Source organism: Tyto alba, unplaced genomic scaffold (genome assembly GCF_018691265.1).
Source record: "Tyto alba isolate M040663 unplaced genomic scaffold, T.alba_DEE_v4.0 Super-Scaffold_21, whole genome shotgun sequence".
Taxonomy (NCBI): domain Eukaryota; kingdom Metazoa; phylum Chordata; class Aves; order Strigiformes; family Tytonidae; genus Tyto; species Tyto alba.
The window spans coordinates 18,785,471-18,812,084 of NW_024881295.1; the positions used below are offsets into that span (position 1 = coordinate 18,785,471).

The 26,614-nt window shown below is 41.0% G+C and overlaps 1 protein-coding gene across 1 annotated transcript in view; it reads left to right on the top strand.

Moving 5' to 3' along the window:
• Positions 1-2,178: 2,178 nt before the first annotated feature.
• The window catches only part of FGD4 (FYVE, RhoGEF and PH domain containing 4), a 116,013-nt gene continuing 91,577 nt past the window's right edge, over positions 2,179-26,614 (top strand). Inside the window, exon 1 of the mRNA XM_042795439.1 lies at positions 2,179-2,403. Within this exon, the coding sequence (XP_042651373.1) occupies positions 2,277-2,403 (127 nt within the window). The 5' untranslated portion in view covers positions 2,179-2,276. The remainder of the gene's footprint in view (positions 2,404-26,614) is intronic.

A 26,614-nucleotide genomic window follows, 5' to 3' on the forward strand; every position in this document is an offset into this window, starting at 1 on the left:
TCCAAGGGAAGATTTAAATGCACACCAGCATTCTGGAAGAAGATTTTTATCTGAATGAGCTAATGATTGATCCTTGGCACACATCCATGAACTATACATAGCTAAAGTTTACAAGAGTCTCTAACTCCTTGCAATAAAGTCAGCAAGTTACTAGTGCTGTTCATAACATAAGTATATTCGTCTTCATATGCCCAGTGCAGGTCAGGTGGCTGAAGTCAGGAAAAAAATCAATCTTTTATCTCTGAGTCACTGCTTTTTTGTACATTTGCAAAAGTAAAGCCCAAAGTTTGCTGTTGCAAGCGCACATATGGAATCATTTTTAGTGAGACATGAGAGGGGAGGCTATAAGGTATCAACCCTCTTCTAGAAGAAAATGATTTCACAAAGAGACCAAATGAGTGAGATCCTTGACACGTGGTGGCAGATGTCCCAGCTGCACCAGTTCCCCCCCGTGGGAAAGCAGAAGACCCCACTGAAAGCAGAAGACCCACTCATTTGACTTCTGCCTCATGATCCTTTGCTGCTGCCCGTGTGGAATGGGTACCACCACCACAGCCTCTTTCTGCTGCCGTGCCTCCCGTGGGTCAGACAGGGCTGGTGCTTTACAGAGGTGGTCCCCTGACGTCAGGAGGAGGTGTGTCACTGTTGGGTCCTGCATGTCAAGAAAGTCCGCTGGAAAGGACACAATAGGAGCCTCACACTGTAGCACAAGACTAGAGGAAGGTGGTGATGCCCTGTTACATGGTTCCCTTGTGCAGATGTGGCCATGTTGCATGTGTGACTGTGTGGGTGCTGACAAAAGGTATCCTTGTCCCTCGGGAGAAGAGGAAGTTGCAAGGTCAGTCGCTTGTCTGAGCAGTCCATCAAATCTTATTACTGAAGATGTAAGAGCCTAAGAGGGGCTGTATGGGTCAAATGAAAGGTCTCTCTTGCCCACTTCCCATCTCTGATAGTGTCCCAAAAAAGACGTAAGAGCAAGGGCAAGTGAGGAGGGGTACTTCCCCAGAACATTCTTCCAAGCCCCAGCAATTCACGGGCTTCCTGGCAACTAAAGGTTGAGCTGGACCATTGCCGAAGGGAGAACATCCCTGGAGTGTAGCTGACCGCGCTCCTCTCTTGTGAGGAAATCCTCCACATATGGCTGATGGAAAATGAGACAGCATGTTATAAAACAGGAGGCCCTCTTTTAAAGAAGCCCTAAAACCTAGGGTTTCCAAAGCCCAGGAAATCCCTGCGTAGTGGGATCACCGCTTTGCAACCGGTTTGCCTCTAACTGCACCAGATCAAGCTCCCTGACAGACTCAAAAGCTGTCGTCCTGCTCACCCCAGGCTGCTGTTACCCACTCGCTTGGTGCCACAGGTGGAGATGTTCTGCCTGTAAACGTCATGTCTCAGTTAAGCAGGTAAATAGGTGCTTTCAGACACTGTTGCTATATAAATGAACCTAGGCACAGGTCTCACAGCAGCTTAACCTTCTGATTGCCTTTCTCAGTTAATGTTGATTAAAATTTAGAGAGAGAAAGGCAACAGCTTTGGCCCAAGTGAACAATTTTAGCTGGAATTACTATCGACGCAAGTACTGCAGCTCCATCCCTGGCATCAAAACTCACTTTTAAGTGCTAGGACTCAGAAGTCTGAAGAGAATTCTCTCGTTGGAAAAGGGGGGGACACGACTGCATTGCGGCCGTTTTTTTTTTTTAACGTACAACGATAAACCTTAGAGGAATTGGGACGGCCTTTCAGAGGTGACCGGTGCGAGAAGGCGGCACACGGAGGCGGTGGGGCGAGCCGCGGGCCGAGGCGGCCCGCCCGGCGCCGCGCCCTCAGGGCCAGGCCGGGGGAGGCCGGCGGGGCTCGGGGCCAGGCCGGGGCGGGGGGGGCTCAGCACCGGCCGGGAGTAGGCAGAGCAGGTGCGGCTTCCTCAGCACTCGCTTCCCTGTGCGGGCAACGCCGGGGGGAACTTGCGCCGCGGGCGCCCGGTTTGAGGAAGTCCCGGGCCGGGCCGGGCCGGGCGGCGGAGGGGCTGGGGCTCGGCCGTGCCGGCGGGGAGCCGCGGCCGCTGGGCAGGTAGCGCGGGGCAGGGCGGCGGGAGGAGGCGGGCAGGTGAGGGGCCGGCCGGAGCGGGCGGGGAGGGAGGGAGGGAGGGAGGGAGGGAGGAAAGAGGCGCTGCCCCCGGGACTATGCCGGTCCCGCCGCCCCCGGGACGGGACGGGCGCTGAGGACCCCGCGGCTTCTCCCTCACTCTGCCTCTCTCCGTCTCTTCCCCCGCCCCGAGGATGAGCGGCGCCGAGGGCGCGCGCTTCAGGCGGGCGGCAATCCGCAGGAAATCCAGCCCGGCCGCCGCCTCCGGAGGAGCAGCGCCCACCTGCCCCGCGGGGCCCCCCGCCCGCTGGACGCCCGCAGGTAACGGCCCGCAGCGGTTCCTTCGGCCCCCGCTGCCGGCGCGGCAGAGCCCCGCTTGCCGCGGGCAGCCGGCCGGCGGGCGGGCCCGGGGCCGGCTCGGCCCGGCGGGAGCGGCAGCGCCGCCCGGCCCGGGTCGCTCTGCCCGTCCGGGTTCGGTGAGGGCCGAGCTCCCCCGGGCTTCCCCTGCCCGCTCGCCTGGCAGCGGGCGGTTTGTCTGAACGACACGGCGCGTTCGCCCGTCGCCAGCTCCCGTTCACCGGCTTTTGCCGTGCGGGGAAGGTGAGGGCTTGAACGAGGGAGCCGCTTCTGGAGGGGGGCCGAGCTGGGGTTGGGGGGAGCCCGCCGGCCACTCGGAGCCGGCAGCGGCCGCGGCTCAGCCCCTCTCACACCCTCAGCCCCCATCTCGACACGAAATGTTCTTAAGTTGTAGTTTTAACAGCTCTTAGGCTGGCAGGAAAGCGGTCTCCCCCCTCTGACTGACCCATGCCTCACGCCTGCCCCTCCCCGATGCCTCTTTCTTTGCTCCCTTCAGCAACAAACCTGCGTTAGACTTGTTTGACAGGTTACACTTCAAAAAGCAGCTGCCACGATATCAATGCATTACCATTTAAACGGGCGGTCAGCTTAGACTGGTTATCTGTGTTACTCTGGCCATGCTGTAAAAATAAACTACCATAAAATCCAAACTTTGTTGCTTATGAGCAAGTTAAAACGCGCACCCATTTCTGTGTTTCAACCCAGCAGCTGTGATGTGATGTAAGGTGTGAGGCGCTGTGCTCACGCTCGTGATATCATAGCGACTTGGTTTTATGGACGTTGAAGGACAAAGCTGATGAAATGAAGCTTGAAATCTCTGACATACGCTTGTTATATTGTTGGGAATGACAACATGTCAAATGTAAGGACTGGATGTTTTGCTTGGGGAGTGTCTTTTCATGAATTCCTGAGCAAGAGGCCTGCTTAATTTAGCAGTGAGTATGCACAGATAAGAACTGACTGTCACAATGCTGTTGATAGCGTGCATTATTTTAGTTTTAACGTGTAGTGACTTTGGATATGTACATGAACCCACAATTTTTTATTGGTGGTAGGATTTTTTTTTTTCCAAGACTTCACACATTTACATTGGGAAAGAGGAATTGGCAGCTGTGTTTGTAGTATGTAGACTTGGTAGATTCTTTCTACTCTAATAGAGGTACAAGGAGCCAGTGTTTTCTGTCAGTTTCTACTTTAGTTTCATTAGGCTTCTGCAGTTGCTCACTGCTACTTGAGACTCCTGGGTAACTGTTTCATACTCATCCATGGTCTTTTATTGTTGCTCTTTTCATCTGTGCACACCCCAAACCCAGCAGGTGACTTTTATTTACTAAACGTATATGCAGTGTGTAGCTTTTCAGTGTGAGTGTTCTTGTGGCTTTTGAATGGCAGGAAGGTTGTGAGGGCCATGACAAGAGCAATGTGGTGCTTATCAAATGTCCCTACACTGCAGCAGCCAACCTCGTAGTACTTCCTTGCATCGTGATTACTAGATATGATTACTATATGAAAAACTCACAAAGTTAAGGTAAAGAAATTAATCCCAAAGATATGGGAAATAAAAGGGAGATTTGGCAATTTTAAACTTTTCTCATGTAGGTACACAAATCCTCCCTTTTTTCTTTCATAATCTATTTCTCATAGAAAATGAGGTGAGGGAACATTGTGTATACAAACAATTTATTTTCATTTAGTGGGACTTTGGCTCCCTATCTGCTCTTCCTGTTGGCAGTGGCCACTGCGACATGCTCCAGCATCCTGTAATCCCAGGACAGCTTTGTACCCTCGCTCTCTGTAGTCAGAATGCGACAGCCCTTGCTTCTGTTGCTGACAAAAGGTGATTAGACTGCTTTGATTCTGCAACTATAGACTTTAATCCCCAGGTGCAACATAAAGCTGGGTGTGGTCTTTCTCCTATCACAAAAAAAAAAAAAAAAAAAAAAAAGGGGCAAAAAAAGCAGGTGTTTACACTTTTCTGGTTTACACAAAGCTAACTGGATTTTAAAGGGGTTTTCTAATGTGGGAGTATGCCTTTGACCTGCTTGAAAACCTTAGGGGAAAGGAGGAGTTAGTGTAGCCCACACATCTTCCATCCTTTTCTTTGCCAAGTGTTGTGAAATATGCCAGTTTCTTACGTTACTGCTTGGGGACAGGACTCTGGCAGTTGTCTCAGATCTGTATCTGGAAAGCAGCTGGGGAAACCAGATATATTAGATGAGCTATATTTGCTTATAAATGCATTAGAAAAAAAAAAATCTAGATTATGTATATGGCAGGCATATCAGAACTCTTCTCAAACTAGTAAAGTGTGTGTTAATTAATGCAAAGACTTAATAACACCTATTATAACTCCTGTACACTCAAGAGTTTCCTCACAGCCTTTGACACTGGCCTGATAAAGTAGGGAATGTCACAGGTTTTCTAAGATGGGAGGCAGAAGCTCAGGGAATATTTCCATTCTTGGTGGTGTTTGAAAACATTTATGATGCTGAAACAGGCTACTCAAGGTTTCCATTACAGCATCAGTCTTTTGTTGTGCATTGCAATCTAAGTGACTTCTAATGGAAAAATCTTTCTCCTGTTCAACATACTACAGTCCAAGCCATTCAGGTTCACTGTTGTGCAAAATTGCAATTGAATTTTGTTAGCGTTTGAGTTTGAAAAAGCCAGGTGTGTTTAACTACCTACAGGACAAGGCAAAAATTATTTCCTTTTAGAAGTTGACATTAATTTGAAGCTGTGGACAAAAGAGAACTTGAATCTTCAGAAATAGTTTGAAATGGCTGGAAAATGTCAAGGCTGATATCTGGGGACAGTGTAGAGAAGAGCGTTCAGTGGAGTAGCATGATTAATAATCTCTTTTTGAAGGGAATAACTAATGTGAGTTTGATGTCTTTTTTTCCTGCTAAATTAGATTTCAGCATTGATACTAACTTGAATAAATCTTTACTTCAAATGCACGTATGCATGTTAATTCAAAATTAGCTATCTGCCAAGAAGCAGGTGTAGGCTACTGCTTGCTTGTTCAGCACATTTCACAAGCCAAGAATGCTGCAAGGTGTGAGCATGGCACTGCTTTGATTCTGCATTGGATTAAGCTATCCTAGAAGGCTGTATCTCCACTAAGTCAACTTGATTTAGCTGTGAAGACATAGCTTGGAACACAAGGACACAGTAGCTCGCTTTCATAGCAAGAAATAGCTTATTCCTGCCATCAGTACAGTCACCTCTGTCCTTGTTACACATGGACTAGGTTAACTTTTGTGCTATTTGAATCTTGCACTGGTTCCTTGGCTTTGTACACTTAAGTGCAAATTTATACCTTTTCTGGACCGTTTTCTTCTGTTCCCTTTTCCCTAAATATATGTCTGCTGGCATTATACCATATATTGGCAGTCTCAGACATTGCAGTGTGCCTCTTAGGGAGCTGAGGTAATTTGCATTCAAGACAGCATTCACTGCAGCAAGGTGTCTGCAAACACTGACAGGAAAAAAAATAGTTCCCCACTGCTACTGTTGTATATCTGCCTATTAAATGACTATGATTTTATGGGATTATGTTAACAAAAATTCAGTAGTAATCTTTTGGCTTTCCATCTTGCAGTGGGAGATAACTAAATGAGGCTCTATTAGCGTGCTGCTCTAGTCTATGAAAAATGCCTTTATTATTCAGGGGTTTATTCTTTAAAAGCTAGAATGACAACTATGCCCTGCCTGATAGTTTTTAATTGTTGTTGTTTTTGTTTTATTTTGGAAAATAATGAACCTTGCAATATCATTCTCCTTGCTCCTGGCTTTGTGTTAACTGCTGCATTTTGTTGACTGGGCCGCAGTGATTGAAACTGATTGCTATACAGTATGTTCAAGGAAAACCTGTATCATCATTAGGGCTAATCTAAGCAGTGATTGGAATCTGTAGATGCGTTAGAGATCACTGCAAAAGAGAACTATTTGCCTTACATACCTTCTTGGTGAATGCAGGGGTTTTGAATTTTTTCTGAGAGGAGAGCTGATACTTAAAAATGCTGAGAGAGGAAGGTGAATATATAGGAAACTGCTTCTAAATATTCCTCGCCCTCCAAAAACGAGGGAAAGTAAAGTATAAAAGATAGCTTTATGCAGAACTTGCATGAGAATACATTTTTGTGTCTGTTATTAAAGAGTTTCCTGTTTCTGTGGGCCAAATTAATCTCATGTACCTCCTACTGAAGCAAATGTGTTGTGTGAAAGTGCCAGGAAATGGAACTTAGCTTCCTGGATACAATTTTACTGTTTTCTTATTTCTTTCTTCCCCTGCTTCTCCTCCAAATATTTAGGATTAAAATAATCCCTTAAAAGCCAATAGGACTGTTCTGTTTGGTTCACAGACTATCCAGGACTGAAGTCACTTAGATGTGTAACTTGCGTTAGCTTGGTGTGTCTGTTTAGTCCTTGTTTAACAATATCTACTTTACCCAATAATTGTTATTGATATTGTAATACTGACTTCCTGGTAATCATGATGGTGATTTCCTTAAGCAGTGAATAAAAATTTTAATTTATTTGACTTGCTAGTGACAATACACAAGGGATTGCAAAGAAGAGTTACAAATTGACATGGATTTGCTGAAAATAACATAAGTCTGCTCCTTGCTGGAGAGACTTCTTTAAAATACACCCTGAGTGGGCAAAATTGTGGAGGTGCTGGTAAATGCTGTTCCTGAAATGCTTTTAGGCATAGCTGAAATTGGGAAAGTAATAGTTTACACACAGAGAACAAATTAGTTTGTGCAGAATCACAGGAGCAGGTTGCTTTTGCAGATAAACTAATAAATATGGGTGGGAGATTTCTGGATTGGAAAAAGAGAGCTTGTTCAAGGAATGTATTACTTTTGGGTGACTGGTAAAACACAAATATTGAGAAAGGAAGCTGTTCATAAAAAAAAAAAAAAAAAAGTTATGATTTGCCCTTGGCTATAATTTTGCCCCTTGTCTGTCAATACTTGTGTTGCTTAAAACTGCAGTTGTCAGACTTTTCGCCAGCTTCTTAAGTCATGGTGAGGGGCTATCTCATCTCCCAGCATTTCAGTCAAAATCCCATTCATAACTGGGCAGTATTTGATTCTGTTTGTCAGTATGCCTTGGGTACAGTGTGAACTGTGATAAAGCACTCCAACTACTATACTTTGCACTGTTATGTCTTCAAGTAGTGATATGCATTTGCTGTATAAGACAAATTATCTTCCCAGGATGAAGGATTTGTCAGAGGGAAAGGAAAAACATGAAGCAAGCAAATTTTAAAATAAGATACTTATGGACTTTTTCTTCTATTTCTGTTAATGCTGGGTGGATTTTCTTCAAAATGTTATTGTCAATTCAGTATTTTAATCAAATTACTGACTGTGAATCTTGTAGCTGAGACTCCTTTTTCTATTAAGGCAAAAATGGCTTTATATTCCAGTATGGGATACTGATCAGAATGATCCCGTCCATCATGTTAAATCTATGAATAAATTTTGCCTCCAGCTCTTGATGGTCAAAACATTTTAATCAAATGTTTAGCTGTGGACAGATTGATATATTCAGGCTGTTACTGACAACCTCTGTGCTTCTGACAAGGGGAGAGAGAATTCTGTTCAGAGGGTACCCCCAAGAGCAGTAGTTTTGTCAATAACCCAAGCAAGTAAAAAGAGGAAATTGAAAAAGGAACTTTTAATGGTTTCTTCAGCTAGCTGCCTTGGAAGTAGCATTTTAACAGAGATAGCTTTCGCAGAAGAAACTACTTTTGAAATTAGTGTAGGGAAGGGAAGATGGGGCTGCTTTGAAATGTTGACAAACCAAGTCAAAATCAGAGATGTGGTCGCAGCACACAAATACAAAGCAGTAAGGTGATCATGGCAGATATGGAGAAATGAGTCAAAGCAGAAGAGGAGAAAAATTAAACTGCTACAGTAGTCTGCGAAGCCAGACATGCAAAGAAATGTATTTTTAATGAGTTTCAGAGAGATTTGATGCCTCTGATTACACTGAAACTCAGTAAAATGGAGCGTAAAATGGATTAAAACTGGAGGCAAAAGACACCTAGTAGAAGGTAGGGCAGAGCAATGAAACAGTGTTACTTACTAAGTATTAATGCTAAGCCTGTCACAGATGTTAATGTAAAGTAAGTTAAACAGTCTGGAAAGAAGGAAAACCATGGTGGAACTGCAATGGGAGATGTGAAATCCTGTGATTTATTCCTGACTTCTGAACAGATGTCTTGCAGCAGAGATGATAACGCAGCGAGCTTACAGGTCGAGCCTTTGCCTCAGGAGTAACTGCAGGCCCTTGCCCTCCCTCTCAAATAGATGCGGGTGTGCCCAGATGGAGATGAGGATCGGGGAGAGAAAATGGTGACCAACGATTAAAAATAGTTCTGACTGATTCAGTGGCTGGGTTTCTTCTGGGGTGTTTAAAGATTTGGCTCTTTATTTGTTGAGCATGTAATGTTTCCGTGCTAGGTAGGCTTTTAGTTCTGTTGGTTGCTGTTGTGACCGAGTCCTCAGGGTAGGGACCTCTACCTACTGTAACGGTTCCCAGCCTCGCAGCCGTATAATTATGCTGTAACTCTGTCCAGCTCCTCCATAGGTGAAACCCGGGGGTCTGGGCTGCCCCTGAGCGCCAGTGCTGTGGCACTGGGGCTGCCGGTGGCCCCGCTGCGGACGGCTCTCCTAGCCCTGGTGTGTAGTGCCGGGTGCTTTCTCTGGGCCAGCTGGGTTCTTGATGGGGCTTCTGCGTGATCTCTTTGGGAACTTTGCGGCCCTCGAAGCAGAAGTCAACAAAGACGTTTCTAACTGCCTCTTTGGTAGGTCTTCTGTTTCTGTGAGGCACGAGAGGCCCCGATCTGGGAGACTTGAGAGCAGATCCTCGGGCTTGTACCTGGTGGCTTCTGGAGGGAGAAGAGGGAGGGAAGGGGTGTAGAGCTCCCCTGCTGCTGCTTCTGGTTCTGGCCGAGGCTCCTGACTCGACCAGTCACTTTTCCTTACCGTCTAGTCTTTAAGCTCCAGCTACTATACCAGTGCAGGGTGACTTTTTATTTATTTATTTAACTTGAGGGTCATATTGATAGTCTTTATCTTCCTTTTAGGCTGAGGCATTCAGTTGCTTAAGCTGTTTCAGACTCTTAGGTTCTCTTCTACTGTGAAACAGGTATTTTAAATAAAATCAAAGTTAGGGTCTACAGCAGACTTAACACCTCCCTCCTCCCCCCCCATAAATTACCTGAATTGTAAAATTGTTAAAGCAAATAATATTTGAAGGTAATTTTCTTTTAAAATGTTTTGTCTTGTATCAGAAATGCTTGATGACAACTTCTTGCAGTGAGTAAACAGAATGTTTGTCCTCTTTGCTCTCACGTACCACCGTTCACTATTTTGTTTGTGATACTTGAGTTTCTTAATTGAATATTAGTATATGCATTATTTCTGCTAATGTGAGTAATTGAGTTAGGAAATAAAACTTACTGGCTAACTACATTCATCTTCAGAACTGGTGAATTAAGAATCAAAGACACCGATCCAGAAAAAATAAACTGTTTTTGATAGAATTGATTTTTTTTCAGTTTTATGCAATTATATTGTTGGCATTTTCTTCAATTGACTCTTGCCAGAATGTCCCTACCTTAATAGAAGCACACTGTACATTTCTTTTCATTCAGTCTGACACTAACTCTTGTCATTAAGAAATTGCATTTCATCTGTGAAGATAGAATCCTTTTGTACTTGAGCTATTCTCCTATGGGCTAGCAGTACTACAGCATGCAAGAAAATTATGCGGGATGACAAACACCTGCAAATGGTTCTCAGGAGTACTTGGGGATCCTTTTTAATTGCCCTTTGAAAGCCTGTAACTTCTTAATTCTTAAAAAATAGGACTTTTATATCTTTAAAACAAAAGCTTGGAAATTCTCGGGTAAAAATGTGATTCTAGGGGAGGCTTTGCAAAACACCTGATTTTTGTGGTATATACAATAGAATGAGAATTACTATCAGTATATAAAATTATTAGGCACTTGTGTATTAGCTTTTTTAATTCTAAATATAGAACTATGTGAGTTTTATTAAGATGCACTTTAAATTTGAAAGCAGGTTGCATCTATTTACTGCTAAAAATAATGGTTTATTTTAGAAAACAGAGTGGTCGTTAATGCGGAATTTTAACTTGACTTTCATCAAGTTCTGGTAATCTGAGCCAACTGCTGCTCTATAATTACCTTCACGCTCTCTTGAGTTATGCATGATAATGCAGTAAAGAGTGTTCTTTATAATTTATTAATCTACATCTGATCCAGTGGACAAATATGCTTACCAGGCTTATAAATGAAGGGCATGCTAGTGCCTGAGCTGGCTGTTAACCTGCAGTTTCGGGGCTGCCAAGCTGGGCCAGGTAGCAGGAGGTAATTGCTGTAATGCTCTGTGGTGGCTTTTGTGGTTACTTGAATGGAAGGGTGCAAGCAAGTCGAAACACAGCAACCCAAGTGTTTGGTTGTGTACATAATCCATTTCTGCACTTCCTTACATCCTTTCCCTGTCCTGTATCAAGCATAGAGGATATCTTCAGAATAACATTCCTGACACACAGTCAAAGGGGGAGAAAAAAATCCATTCTAACTGTTGTGTATACCCAGCAAGAGACCTGGCTAGTATTGGTGCGGGCTTAAGTGTGTGTTACTTATTTTCTGTATAAGGACTGCACGTGCACAAGGTATTAAAAGCTTTTTGCTCATAGAAATGAGAACAATGTTAACATTGTGTGCGTTAGTAAGAAATTTAAAGGAACTTCAAAACCCAAATGAGTTGCCTCCTCCAAGGGGTTTGATAGAGTTTAAACAAATGAATGTCTGTTCATCCTAACCGTGGAGAATTATTACTTCCTGGTGTTACCAACTGTTAACTTTTAACAATATAATCTGTACTTTTCTCATGTGGCTGATACCAACTGTGTGGGGCTTTTTTGGCTGTTTTCAGCTACAACAGAAAAGTAGGCTTACCATTTTAAAATCTGAGTAATATCAGGACGTTGGAATGTGGTATATGTGTATCTTACCACTGTGAATATTGTGTCCTCTTTGTTATTTCCTAAACGCCATTCATCAGTTGTGGGGGACTGGATCCTGATTAAAACTAATCTTAATTGTTTTTTGTGCCTTATGTAACTTACAGAAAATGTTGACATAGGAAGGTGATTGGTTCTAAATTGGTTTTAAGTGAAAAAGGGAAAAAGAAAGGTATTAAGTACTTTCGCTGTGCATGTCTTATGATTTGCTGATTTAAATATTTACATAATTTAGAAAACTGAAGAGTATTTCTAGGGGTGTCTCATGCATCTCAAATTGTCAGATTACTCCCCCCCCACGCCGGGGTTAAACAGTGATGTTTAAAGACATTTGCCAAGCCCTTATTGATTGCTTCTGTTCTGCTGGGGTCAAAGTGTTCATGTTCAGCATCCATCTGAAATAGTCTGCAGCATTTGACAACTGTGAGCAGGACCACGATCCTCTTACGAGATATCAGAAAGCCCTCACAGTCTTCTGAATTAGTTGTATCAAAGAAGTTTTTGAATCTTACTCTCTAAAATTAAGGACTTTCACGATGGTTTCCTGAGGAAAATATTAGCATAGTCCTTTCAAAAAGGAAAGTGGTTTTAAAGCTGACAAAGAGAAAAAATGGCCGGTGTCTGCAAGACTAGGTTGGTAATGCTGCTGAAGAGTTTGCATGGGGAAAGGCTCTGGGGCACAGTAGTTTAACATAACTCATTTCCAGTTAATGTGTCTAGGCTTGATGTAATGAATACTCAAACATAGTGAAGTTATGGAATCCAAACTCTCACTTGCAGAGAAGTGACAACAAAAACTCAAATTATGTTGTTCAGGCCCAGCAAGTGTCATAAGTGCCCCTTCGCAGTGCCAAGCTTCCTGATTTGCTTCCTTTTGCCTGGAGGTGCTTGGGAGATATTATATAGACCAGGAAAAAATTACAGAAATTCTCTATTAGAATGACATTTTGGGGAGAGTTTGCTGCAGGAAAATAAGTCCATTTCTATCTGTTGCCCTTTGGTGTAGAGTGCTATTGCTCACACCAGTGCTGGTTTAAAAAAAAAAAAAAAAAAAGGTAAATCTTTAACTATTTCCTTCCTTTCATCTCAGGGAAGAAGATTAGGGACCTGAGCAGAAGTAGATGACTTGTGCTCTGTCAAGACTATGAGAGTGCATATATTTACTAGTCTTCTGTTTTTCCCAGTGCTTTGCTGAGCTCTGCTAGTACAAATGTATAAGAGAAAAAAGGCCATTCCTGCCCCTCTCTGTTTCCCATATGTTCATTCTGAGGTAGTGCTTCATGTCACTAATATTTGGGCTGCCTTCGTTCCCATATACCACCCTGAATCTATAGTTTGGGATGGAAATGGAGAAATTTCTCTTAAGTATTTTTCCTCCCTCAAAAAATGAAATTAAGTATCTGGTTGCTGTCAGGTGTTAGCTTCAGTTTCAGTATGGAAAAATGCTATTTAAATATGAAAAGTGAGAACATACCATCCTTGCTAAGATTGACAAGGGCTGCATGCTTATTATAGTTGGTGAGATGACAGGCAACACTAAATGTGGGTAAGGCTAGCAGAGCTGGAAACTGAAACACACAGAGCTGAGGTATTTGAAGTACTACAGCTGGAATTTTATTTTTTTGGGGGGGCGGAGGTGGGGAACACTGCATGCGGAAGGGCAGGCTGTTTGAAGTTAAAATACAATGTTTACAGTGGCTCAGGGCGTAGAAGCTGGATCAGCTTTCTGATAAGGGTTTTTTTCCAGGTGTGGTACGCAAGGGGTTAGAAAAGCAGAAGCTATTTAGTAACTGGAAGTAAAGAGAGAGCACTGCAAGCTGACTGCATGGTGCTGAAAGGACTCTTTATCCTAAGGATTTTTTCTTTTTTATTTTTCTTGGTGTGTGGGCTTACATTGAGAGGAAGCAGGAGAATTCTGATAGCTGGTAAGCATGCCAAACTTTAAATATAAACTTCTGAACTGCTGTACAGCAGTTTCTAACAAGCCACATAAAATAAGGTAATCCTGTCCTAATGAGGAAGAACCTCCATTTTTACCATAAGCTCTTGAATGGCATATATTCAAGTACATAAAAGCAAATCAGTTATGATTTTGTGTGAAATGCATAGTCTTCTTCCCCTGTCTCTTTTTTCTATCAGTGGATGTTATACCATTCAGCAATCTGCTGTTTAAATTATGGTTGTATAATTAATTATTTGGGGGGTGTGGTCCTTAACTGTAGCATGGTTCCTGATAGTGTGGGTGGGTTGGGTGTTTTTTGGTTGGTTGTTTTTTAATCCTGTTGTGGAAAACATGATTTTTTTTTTTTTTTTCCCCATAAATGAGTTAAAGTCTTCTAGCAAATTGGAGGGAGGTTTGAGAGACTGTGACCTTGACCTTGCAGGTCAACTGAGAGACTTCAGTGTTATGTAAAATAAAGAGGTCTGATATCTGTAGTTTGGTGGGTTTTGTTGTTCAAAAGGTTATAGGTGGCTTGCCACAGAAACTACTGTAGGGGGAAAAAAATATTTAAATATATATTTTTTTAAATTATTATTTTTACAAAAAGTATTGGGCTAGTGCTTAACCATTTAGGACATAATGTCAATCTACATTAATCTTACCTAAAAGTTCCTGGAAAATAAGGAACACTTTCAAAAGCTGAAGTAGAAAATAAGGAACTGAAAATTGTGATTAACAAAATATATAGGTCTCTGAGGAGAATGTGTCCAATGCTGGGCATCTGCCAGCTCACAGTGCTCTTACTGCACAGGCTGCTTCAGCCAGCTGCGGTGCTGCATCGTTATAGACAAGGGACTGACATCTCAATGCACTGGCTTTCTCGTGGGCATTGCAGTACAGGTAGTTCTTCCAAGGTGCTTTAATTGGTAATCTAAAAACATACCCTGTGTATAAAACAGCAGAGGGCCAGCCTAATCCCTAATGCAACTTGATAGACTGTACTGGAGCTAAGCATTAGGGTATGGTTGGATATGGATACAATTTGGATGTAAGCATTTGCATATAGTTAATACCTTCAAGTATTAAACCTTCAATTGTATAATGAGATACCTTTTATCTGCCATTAAGCCTGATTTACTGTTCTTCATATGAGCAAGTAAAGATCAGGAGCAATGCATCTTTGCTATATTTAACTTGATTTTTTTTTTTTTTTTTTGTAACTCCAGATCATTCAGAGGCTTTCAGTTAATGCTTTTTGTCTTGTGTTGGAAATAACCATGTTCGCCATTTGAAGTAATGGGGAAAAGGGCTACACAATCAGGGATTGTTCTTCAGGATTATCTGCCCTCATATATGTTGAGGTCATGCTGCCCTGCCTACCCTGTTAGCATAGTGGCTACTGCAAGCACAAGGCCAAAGGTAGTAGATTGACATAATCAAGTCACCAGTTTTTTGATATTGGTTTTGAAGTATTCTCTCTTGATGACAAGGCTAGTTTTTGTTTTACATACCACACTGAATTTGTGTTGAAAATGTAAACTGAGTGAATTTTTTATGTTGAAGGTAATAGTTAATGCATGTCTGATATTGTAAGATTATAGGTAAGTTTGTAGCAGTCAGAATTTCATGTCTGTTTTTATTGCCTGCCTTCATTAAAAATCCGTGTGATAACTCAGCAGAGTGACTTGCATTTGTCTATTACTACAGCAGTCAAATCTAGAACTATATCAAGAACCTCAAATGTTGTCTAAAGTTGAAGTTTCCCCTTTCGGGTGGTCCCTTCAATCATGCTTTTATCAGCACCATGCAATTGGTAGCGTGTTTTTGGGCTGATTTTTTTTTTTTGGCAGGTGATCTGAAGGACAGTGGCTCAGCTGCTGCCTTCCGCCGTGTCTTGAGGCACTGGCACATGAGGCAGCAGCTTGCGTGGCCCTGGAGCCTTGTTCACTGAGATTCTCCTCCTGTTCCGTGCTCTTTGCGGCCTCCTCAGCATGGTGTAGAAAGAAAACAAGCTCTTTCTGTTCTGAAAGAGTGGAATGAATAATCAAAACACAATAATATTTTCTGCAGAATGATCAGCTCTTATTTTGCTTGTATGTTACATAGCATGATGAGATACAGATCCATCTGGGTACAATAAGAAATTGTCAAAGAATTCACTGCCAAGAATTTAATTTAGCAGCAAGATCCTATAGGATGCCTTTTTTTTTGTTTGTTAGTTTCTGCTATTGTGATTCCTCCAGTGATTTACAATATAAAATAAATAAGCTGAAGAACCTTTTTGCACATCATGCTGAGTCAATGAGAGGGTTTTTTTGATGCGACCTTAGATTGGTTTGTTTCTTTCTTCGACTCATCACTCCTTGGTTACTTTACTCTTCTTATGGTGTTTTTGCTAAGGAAAAGTCAACTCTTCCAGTATTTGCTCCTTATTAACTCGAAAGGTGTGAGGGTTTGTGTTTGTGGGGCGTTTTGTGTTATTTTTTGAATATTATTCTGTTCTCTAATTAGGACTTAGCAGAAAGATTTAGGAATATACAGGCAAAATAACTTTCTGAAAAGATGCATAATGTTTGTTTCCTGATTGGTGTGTTGTGGAGAATGTCTGCATGTCCTCTCTGATTCAGTTATCTGATACTAAACAGGAGGCAGGTTGGACTTTTTCTATTAATTCTAATTTAGGTGTTCGAGTTAAAAAAACCCCTCACCTGTGTTTTACAACTCCTCAGAGTTTAAAATTAAGGTAATTTTATACACTAACTTTATATAGATGACAAGAATCTGAGTTTTGAAATCTAAAGCTGAATTTTATTCAACTTCAGTTAAGGTAATTTTAATATGAAGTTAATAAGGTAATTTATATTTAAGTAATTTTATTCAATTTCAGTATCTTTCAAAAGTTCAACCGTTTTGATTTACACACAGAATTGTGCCTTGCTGTGTTGAAAATGTGACAATTCAATATTAGTACATGGTACCTATGGAAACTTAAAATATGAGCAGCTGCATATTGCTCTTCATTGACAAATATCAGTAAAACATTGTATGAGATCCAACAATATGTAGGCAAGTCTCGACAGATAAATATTTAACTCAGTGTTGGTACACAAGCTTAGGTAGGGATCCTGCACTTACTCGGCTCAAAACAGGCAGGTGAAGTCAGTGCAGTAATTTCTTTGACTTCCTATTTGAATTGAAAACAACCTTGTTTCCCTTATGGCAGCTCACTGAATTCTCCACCAACTTCTACTAAAAAAAGGGTAATAAACTGTTTCCTTGCTGGAACCAGAACGCGAAGGCTGCAGCCTGGCTGCTTCTCTCTTCAGCATGTTCACCACAGCCGCTCTACACACGCAGCAATGGGGAAGGTGAGCTTTAGACACCAGGCTGACACGTTTTTCCTACTCTTGCTGCTGTTCTTTTGGCCAGAGCTGGTGGGGTGGCTGCTGTCACTGCCGTGGTAGTGCTGTGCTCTGACGGCAGGGGCTACTGCTGTATTGCCAGCTGGCTGCGATTCAGCAAAGTTGATCTGGTTTTTCCTTCCTCCTGGTGATTATGGGCCTGGCCTGCAGATTGCGTTTTGATTTAGCAGTTGCTAGGGGCATAATTTTAAAAGCTGGAAAAGCTCCTTAGAGGTTCTAAGCTTTTTGTACCCAGTGAGAAAGGCGAACTGGTATCAGTATTGGTTGTGTATGGAGTGCTTGTGACTGTATGGAGGAACATACTTTCTAATGTATTACAACGGGTCCATGTGTCTCTGAGTACTGTCATCATCCCATCTGTCACCAAGCTCTTTTGCAAACTTCCCTGTCTTCTTTTATATGTATGTTAGATGAAGCTCCTCACTTGGCACAGTTTTTAATAAAACAGAAAGCTGACATGGGAAAGAACTTCATTCAGGAGGAATGTTCATACATTGTACTTTTTTTTGAAGTCTTTGAAACTCTTGAGTACTGACCTATGGCCAGTGAACCAGGTCTAGTTTCTCTAAGGTTTTGTTTAACTGTGAATCATTTGCAAATATTCTGTGCCTGGTAATGCTATGATTCAAGAGAAGTGGTTGTGCTGAGTAAATCGGACATGTGATATGAAAGGTAAGAGGATTTCTACCCTATCAGCTGTATTCTTATATCTAATCAGACCTGGTCTTTTATGTTCAAGGTGAAAGAAATATGACCAGGTAGAACACAGGTTTGTTTTCCACAGACTTCATTCAAAAGATCACCCTTTTACAGATTAATCTGTGATTAATCATAAAATGGTTACATTTAGCAGTAGCTTGTTAGTTTTCTATCCTTAGTTCAAAGGTCTAGAATGAAAACAGAGCGATTTACTGGCACATTTCTTTCTTTGTGAGCATTTAACTTTCAGCTAGAGATCAATGCCAAAAATTTGGAACTGCGGATAAACTGCCCATGGAAATGGACAGAGATGATTATTGCTGGTGAAAGACCCTAAATCTTTTAGTAGTCAGAATTCCTTTTGCTATAATTCCTGAACCATCCTTTTCACATCTGGCATGTGGTTACTTTGTAAAAACTTTCTAAAACTGTTTTTCTTTCTGCTTTCATAGCAATAGATGCCCTTACAAAAAAAAACCAAGTGCAGATGCAACCTTCTTCTCTTTTTCCCAGGCTCTAAGTAACTTAGCACTTCACAGTTGCCTTCAGAGACTTCTCAGAAAGTTTAGTGAATCCTGCTCTGAATCTGAATCCATCAGTGAATATGCTGATGAAGGGCAGAATAAATTTGTCTCGGCAACTTTCTGTCCTGTCCCTCCTCCTTAATGACTGAGCAGCATAACAAGGAGTGATGTACAAATTTATGGCTGTATTTTTTGAACATAAGAAGCAGATGTACTTGTCAAGTGTGCTTCCATAGATGATCCCTAGGGCTGTTTTGTCAGATTGTAGGCCAAACCACGGGATCCTGTACTATATCACGTCCAAAATTAGTACAAATGTCTGACCCATGGTTTTGAATTAAGTGTGCCACCGTATTAAAGCCACTTAAAAATCATACTTCATCTATCCCAAGTATATTTGTTGCCTGCTTCAAATTATTGACCTGACTGGGAAAGTCAGTCCTGGTCTTACCAAATTATCATGCTCATCTACTGAGTAGCCCTCACTATGGTGACCATTATTGTCAAGATGACATGGAGCAATGCAAGATCAGTGGCACCATGGGCTGACCACTTCACAAGACTCTGATCTTCTATTTGTCTGCAGTTGGAGCTTGTCTGGCTGTTCTTAGGATTTCTGGGATTTTAAGTAAGAACTGTGGGGTATTTTTCATGTGAAATGGAAACCCCATATTTTTTTGATCTCATTAAAGTAAGTTTTGATATTCCAATCAGAAAATTTTTCATGGTTTAATTTTTTAAAAAACAAAACAACCTATTGTAGATATCCAAGATTTTGATCAGATACTGGGTCTGTGTTGCTAATATAATATCTACACTTTGAATTTATTTTCAAGAAGCTCTGTATGACAGATAATACAGTTTTGAAAGGATTGTGACTCTTTACAACTTATTTCTTCAAAACTAACATGGTTTCCTTTCTAATGTTCTCATTTGTGTATGTAATTTTCATCTCAGGAGCCTTCAAAGGTTTTGAAAATACTTCCTTTGATGAAATATTTTGGACCTATTTATTGACATCTGTATGATGGGTATAGTTTTCCCTCAAGAATTGTCTACTAAGCAAAAGAAACCGTAAAGGATCAGTAGCTCTCCCTCTTCTTTCAAAAAACAGGAGGCAGCTACTATGTTTTATTCTATTGATATCTCTATCTTATTGGACAAATAAGTATTAAAGCTTCATGTTGCTGTATAAAACATTTGAAAAGAGTACAGTGCACAAGATTGAAGGTGTGATGTTCCCAAATATATATATATATATATGTATATATGTATTTTAGGGTGTTTTCACACCACAGACTATTAAATTAGAGAAACCAGAGTGACGTAGCTGGTTATCACTTTTGGACTGCTCTGCTGATACCGAGACTGCTTCGACAGCATTGTGGTGAGGAGACATCCTTCAGAAACACTGACCTTGTATACAACGAATACAAGATGTTTCAGCTGCAGGGTTATTCCAGAACTGTTTAATGTGATGTCATTGCTATAATACTGGTGAAATGGAGAAGATGTTACTGGAAGTAATGGTGATGTCTTTTATGTCCTGAATCTCCTGTGAAGATGATTTCTTCCTTCAGCCAAATAACTAAAAGTAAGATGTTTATATTTACAACAATCTCATGTGTATTTTCAGTGTGAATGCCTTGTTTTAAAGATAAACTGGCAAGGATCAGGAGTCTTTTTCAGATACCTGCTGGCCCTCGGGTATGGCTGACAAAAAACCCACTTGTCAATTCAGGCTTTCCTATAGAAGTAACAGGCAATGCTCAGCAGGCAACCAAATTGCTCGGTAAGGGATGGTGAAGTGCAGTCTGACAGTATGTTCTTCTGGTAGCTACAGAAGTGTGCTTTCCATTCATCCAGATAGATTTTTAATGTTCACTTTAAGTATCTGGTTTCTGGAGCATGCATTACACATGCAGAGTGCAACAGTAAGAACGAAGGGGAGGTGTGCTAAGCTTGTGTGGGTTCTTGGCATCCTCCTATACATCCCTAGATAGGAGCGAATTAGTATGAGAGGATACCTCAGAAGGTAGGAGTAAATTTCTGACTCTGAAAAAACAGCTTATTCGTAGAGTAACTGAAAAAGTGCAGTATTCTGCTAAACAAAAGTTCTCCCTCATTTTGGCCTTGAAAGCCACAAAAGGAAGTGAAAGACAATGAGCCCTTTAGCGTGTAGATTGTGCAGCCACCTCGGGTGTCGGCGTTGAAGATGTGAGCCGGAAGTCAGCACGGCGCAGAAAGAAATATCTTTTGACCTAAGGAGAAGAAATGAAGTCATAAATTCTTAACAAATGCTCTTAGATGTCTTCACTGGTAAGTAAAATAATTAATGTGTGATTAGACAAAAGTTCTTCAGAATAGTAAGGGTATGGTATGGGTTCCATTGTTTTCCATAGAGCTTTTTTTCTTAAGGCAAATATTTAATGTAGTAGATATTTAAGTGAAAAAGTAGTTGGGGATTTGTTTACCTAGGAACTTTAAATGGCAAAAAAACCCCCCAGCTAACCAACCAAAAAAAAAAGATGTAACCTGTATTCTATTCTGCCAACAACATTATTCAGAATTAAAGTGGCCTTTTAAATTCCCACCTGTAATTAATTAGGATAGATTGTCTGTTTCTAACTGATGTATAGGGAAAGCAAAAATATTGTTCAGTGTGGTTAATGTGAATGTTCTGAGAGCAAGTTTGAAAGTGTTCCATTCAACAGCCAGGATTTTCCATACAAATGTAACAGCTAAATAGCCTGGTTTTGAGGTGCTCTTCTGAAAACCAGTTCACTAATTTACAAGTCTAAAATACTGGCTTTGCATTTTCTAACTTTAGGCATGCAAACCAACAGATTCAGGTACATAATTTGAAAGATTAGCATCAGTAAGAGCATTCCTAGGTATTGTGGCTATTTTTGGACATTCTACAAGTACATACCACCTAGTGTGAGATTGTTAGTAAAAGCAAAATCTAACCTGGGCATATGGCATCTGCAGGCAGCTGTGGTTTGTACTGCAGTGAAAACGTGGGGTCTACAATGCAGTAATTAGGAAGGGTAGTCAATACTTGTTAATGAAGGCAGTGCTCGTGATCTGTCTTTGAAGGAGAAGCAAAGCAACAGTACCCTTCCTGTGGTGCCTTACTGAACTGCTGCAGCAGCTGCTCTGCTTGCATGGCTCATCCATGGATAATTGGCATGCTTTCTTTAAGAATAAATAACCTATTTCCCAAAAGCACTGGAATTAGTTCAAGAAAAATGGAAGACACTTATGACTGCAAGGGCTATGTCTGGATGCATTACGTGTGTGTGCAATTACAAGCCTTTTTTGGTGGGATTGACAAGCTCTGATAGCTTCTTTTTAAGAACAATTTTCACTTTTTTTTTTTTTTTTTTTTTTTTAATGTAGCTTTGATCTTTGTTAAATATATCAGTCTAACAAGGTTTTACGCCTCACAACTTGAAGGAGAGGTATTTAGTATGTGAACTGATTGCTGCTGTGAAAGGATAAATTAATTATGAGGTGTTTGGCATTAGCTTTAGACATTCTTTGAGTGATTTGAAAACCTCTCTGAGAAAGACTGCTGCCGTGTAATTCCGTTAACTGTATGGGATGCTTATGCAGTAGCCAGGCATGTTACTGCCCTTGAATTTGCATTCTGTCCACGCCTTTATTTGCGTTGTTCCCATGAACTGCTTTTCTGCTTTTTTCCTGATGCCAACTTCTAGGAGATGAACGGAATAGTTGGCTTGTGGCAGTAACCTCTTCTTTATTGTAGCTGTCAGAGTGAGTTTGCCAGGATCAAAGATGGAGAAAGGGTTTGTATTAGAAAATGAGTCTTTGCGTTGCGTTTCTTTTAAGGCTATTCTAAATCTGTCTTAAAATGAAGAACATGCCACTGGGGTCTCTGTTATGCTGTTTAGTTCCACAATTACAGAAGAAAGTACCAAAGATGGAGAGCTGCTCATTTTCCCATGAAAAAGGAAAGCTACTACTTTTTTTTTTCCTTTTGGAGCAAGGTAAATGAAAGAGAGAACTTTCAGGAATTCCTCTATGAAATACTAGTAAATAATTTTGACCAGTTTTATTCAAGGTAGGTACACTGCTGTGAGCAAGAAAAACTAGTACAAAACCCAAATTCTGTTGCTTCAATTTATCCTGCTTGTTATGCTTATTAGCACGATTTGGTAGTGACCAAGGCTGTTCTCAGAAACTCTTAAAGCAGCATGTAAACATGTTGAATAAGGTCATGATATAGTGCAGTACTCCCAGAGCAGCTCCACATAAAGCAAAATGTCCCTTCCTTCTGCTCATTCCTGGGTTTGCAGTGTTCACGATTCCCGAGTCTATCGCTTGCAAGCCTACACTGATGTACATGGCTTCACTTTTTTTTTATTCTTTAAAAAAGCTTCAGATATTTAAAATATTTTCTTTCTTAATTAATACTGAGAACAATGACCATTTAGAATCTTGCTAGTATTTTAATGGAAAAGACTTTTTGGAAGTGACTTCTGTCAGGACTGCTCTAACTTAATAGTTGCAAGGTGGTGCAGTGACAGACCACTAGTGCTAATGGTGAGTTTTAGATTGCCAGCCTTAACCTGACAGACATTTAAAACTTCTTTGCTGTGATGTTTACCAGATGCCCTCAGAAACTTGGTGGGGTTGAGCTGCTGGTATGTGGAAGCCAGTTCTAGACCAGTATTTATCAATGGCTTGCTTTGCAGATGGTTTATGTTCTGATGTTTACAGTCCTTTACATTTTCTGCACTAAACTTAGTGTGGTGGGATCTCGATCTTAATGTGGAGACTGCTCCAAATATTGCTTCTGTGCTCACAGGTAGAGGGTTTTGAATTCAGCCAGGTGGGGGCCACAGGAAAGGCAGTGTCTTTTACACTGGTGCGACTAGGAAGAGAAAAAAAGGGTAGGGAGCCAAGCTTTTGAGTACACTGAACTTCACCAAAATTGAGTATTGCAGTTCAGGCTTTTCTTTCCCTCTTTCTCTCTCTGGTAAATCTGCTCTCAGTACTTAACTTAAAGTGCAGCTGAGGCCTTGTTTGGGAAAGCATGACCTCAAAGCACAAGTCTTGTATGACTAACAAATGAGCTATATTGGGTCTATCTGTACTGTTTGACAGATAAAAAGCTGTATTTAGATTTAGATGCTTCCTCTCTGCTGCCTTGATGGAACCATGAAGTCCTCCTTTGACAGGGCTGAGTGTGCTTTGAAGTAAGGAGGGAAGAAAATGATGCTTTAAATAAGGCAGTTGTGTTCTTGTAGGAGTTCTGGGAACACAGCAGAAAGAACTGATGTCCTGAGTATGAAATACCATTTTCAAGGGAAAATGTTTGCTTAGAAGAAAGTATGTCAAAATGATATTGCTAATTCCAGTTCTGTAAATTTTACAGAAGCCAGGCATGGGGGAGGAGAGGGAGTTCAGTTTTGCTTTTGTAAATCCAATGAACAAAGCCTAGTTGACAGATACACTTACCATTGTAGATGAAGTGTTGTCTGTCACCCATAAAAAAAACCCTTCCCATCTTCCTAAGTTGCTGCTTCTGTGTCTAACATAACCGGGATAAACCAAGCCACCTATGTTCAGAAAATCGAAAAATTGTCTACTTGTGCCAATCCTATACTTGCTTTTTTGGTAAACTTTATCAAATGGGGACTTCAAAATTCTTAGTAATAAGCAGCTATTAACTTTGAGACAGAATCCAGAAATACTCAGTTTCAGCATTAGTCAGGTATATGGCCCCACGGCCTGCAGCAGTCTCAGGTAGAACTGTAAACACCGCAGTTGTTATCTGAAGTTTGCAGGCCTAGTGTGCTTTAAGAAGGAAAAAGGGAGGGAAAAGAAAAATTCAAGTTCTTTCCAAACACAGAGTGTGGGTTTTAAGCAGATTATAAATTAAGGGTCCTGTATTGCACTGGGGGTGGTGATATCTGTGATCTGCTCAGCAAGGCGTTAGCAAGAGGCTTAAGCATTGCTTTTGCCATATTTCTTCCACCCTTTCTTCCATGGGCTGCAGGCTGTGGAGGGAGAAGTGCATGGGGTTGTAGTTTCAATAGGATGTAATATGTGCGTGTGTTTATGTGTTTGTATGTGAGACTGCTGGTATTCATACAGACATATACAGCAAGGGAAACAAATGTATTAAGGTAGAGTGGATTGGAAGAACAAACAAATGTATTAAGGTAGAGTGGATTGGAAGAACAGATAAAAGAGAAAAGATTACGTGGGAGGTGATGGGGTAAGTGGAGTTATCCTTTCTGTATAGGATGAGTTTTCACCTTTGAAGTTTGGTTTGGAAGTGAATATCTAGATGTTCTGCTTTGAATTCAGCAGCTAAACATGCTTGCACGCTATTTATTGTGAGAACCCAAATGAATCATGTGGAACTCTAAAATTCTTGTCTTCCTAGCTAATTTACAGACAATGAGAAATATGCCAAGTTTGTTTGGGTTTTAGACTTAACAGCTCAATACCTTTCACTTTCCATACTCCGCCTCAGCTGCCACTGAGCCCTTCCCCAGGCTGTTGCAGAAGTCATGAAAGCAGCCAGCCTGCTCCTTCTGTGCAGCTCACAGCCTTCCGATCCTACCAGTGACATCCTGTCCAGAAAGGTCAGTCTACTGAGGCGGTTCTGTCATGAGTTCTCTTTTTTCTTTTTTCTTTTTTTCCCCCCCCCCCCCCCCCTTCCTTCTTTCCTTCTGATTTCTTTAATGATCGGGTTCGGCGCTTGCCAGACACTGCTTTGTACAAGGCACTGTCTGGCTTAAAAGCTACTGTTCTCTGCTGGCCTCCTGGGACTATTAGAAGTCCTTTTATATGAGTTGTCTGCCATAGTTCATGAAGTCCTAGCCCTGTACTCTTTTTGCCTACTGCAGTGTTATGTGATCTTCCTGTGAATTTTTGTCTTTGGCTTTAGGATCCTGATATTCCCTAGAAAAAGCTCATGGTATTTTTTTTTTCATGAGACTGTGATATAACCATGAGATTTGTGGAACATAAAGACTGTGGTACGCAGCACTGTAACTGCAATGCAAATCAATTCTGATGAAATAGTCTTTATGCAGTAGAGGTTCCCAGTGAACACCTAGGTATCTCCTAACAGCTTGTTTCTTTGTTAAACTTGACTTGTGTCCAGGTGTACACTTTTGGTTTTGTTTGTTTTTGTTTTTTTTTTTTTTTTCCTTTTAAAAAGAAAAGTAAATGTTCCTCAATAATACTTTATCTGCCTGTAATAGTCAAAATGAAACTGTTTTGCCAATGTCAGTGTGTTCAATTAGGTTTATTTTTAAAACTTCCTTCTTTGTCTTAACTGTATTCCAGATACATATTCTTATCTTCAAATCTCCACAAGATAGAGCAAGTGTCTGATAGATATCTCTAAACTTGATAAACTTACTTTGAACTTTTACTCATCTTGACACTTGAACTTTTAAATGTCATTGTTGTGTACATACATGTACCAGAGGAAAGGATTGGCTAGGAAACACATCTTTTGTTAAGAAGGCATTTTTTAACTGACTTGTACATTGTGATTTTTTTTTTTTTTTTTTTTTTTTTTTTAAACTGCTCTTGAATGTAGTCAGGCCATTCTGTACTTATGACAAATCTCTTTAGTGTCCTGTTCTGTATTTAGTTTTTCTTTCTCCTTCTGGGTGTTTAGATATGATTCTTGAGGTTCCTGTTTCGTGGGCCAGTTTGTTCCGTAAACAGAAAAGTAAATGGGTGGATGGATGCTTTTGCAGCAGGAAGTGTATGCTGCCTTAGAGATTTGTCTGACCATCACTGAAAGTAACAGCCATGCTGATCACTCTGAAACAGCAGTGAAATACAATAGCCATGATTGAATTGCTTCTGTTGTGGTGATGGTGAAAGGGAATGCTATAAAATAATGAACTGGCACGTAGCAGGAGAATTCTGCTCTTTTCTTTAGTATAATATTTGTGGTTTTCAGTGGCTTCTACTTTTTGTCATGTTTGTCACATAGATACGTAAGCTTTTATAACAATACCTGATGATAGTCATTTAGTCTTCTGGCAAATAATCACCTTCAGTGCAATCCACACACATTGGGTTCTGGCCAACCTTGTAAGTGCAGAGGAACAAAATTACACCTGCCTGTTCCCTCAAGACTGGTAAATTTTAGATGGTTCAGTTGCTTCTGATTCAAGAGAAGGGGTAGCAGAGCTTCTAGCTAAAAGTTTATGGGCTGGAATAAATGCTTCCTGGTTGTCTTGAGCTGTTAAAATGTCAGCTGGTTCTGGGGGTGTTAAAGGACATGACACTTTGCTTGTGGATCTGGGTTTCTTCCTGCACCTGTCTTTGCTATGTTTTTTCCAGCTGATGCTGTTTGTGATATATTTGAAACCTAAGTGCAGATGTTATATAACTAATCACTTTTTTCATTGGTTTGGGCACCTTTACATCATTTCTTCCTTCATCATCTATTTGAGGGGGTTTGTATTAAACTCTTAGAAATATCACAAAGGTGGTTTGATCATCCTTCA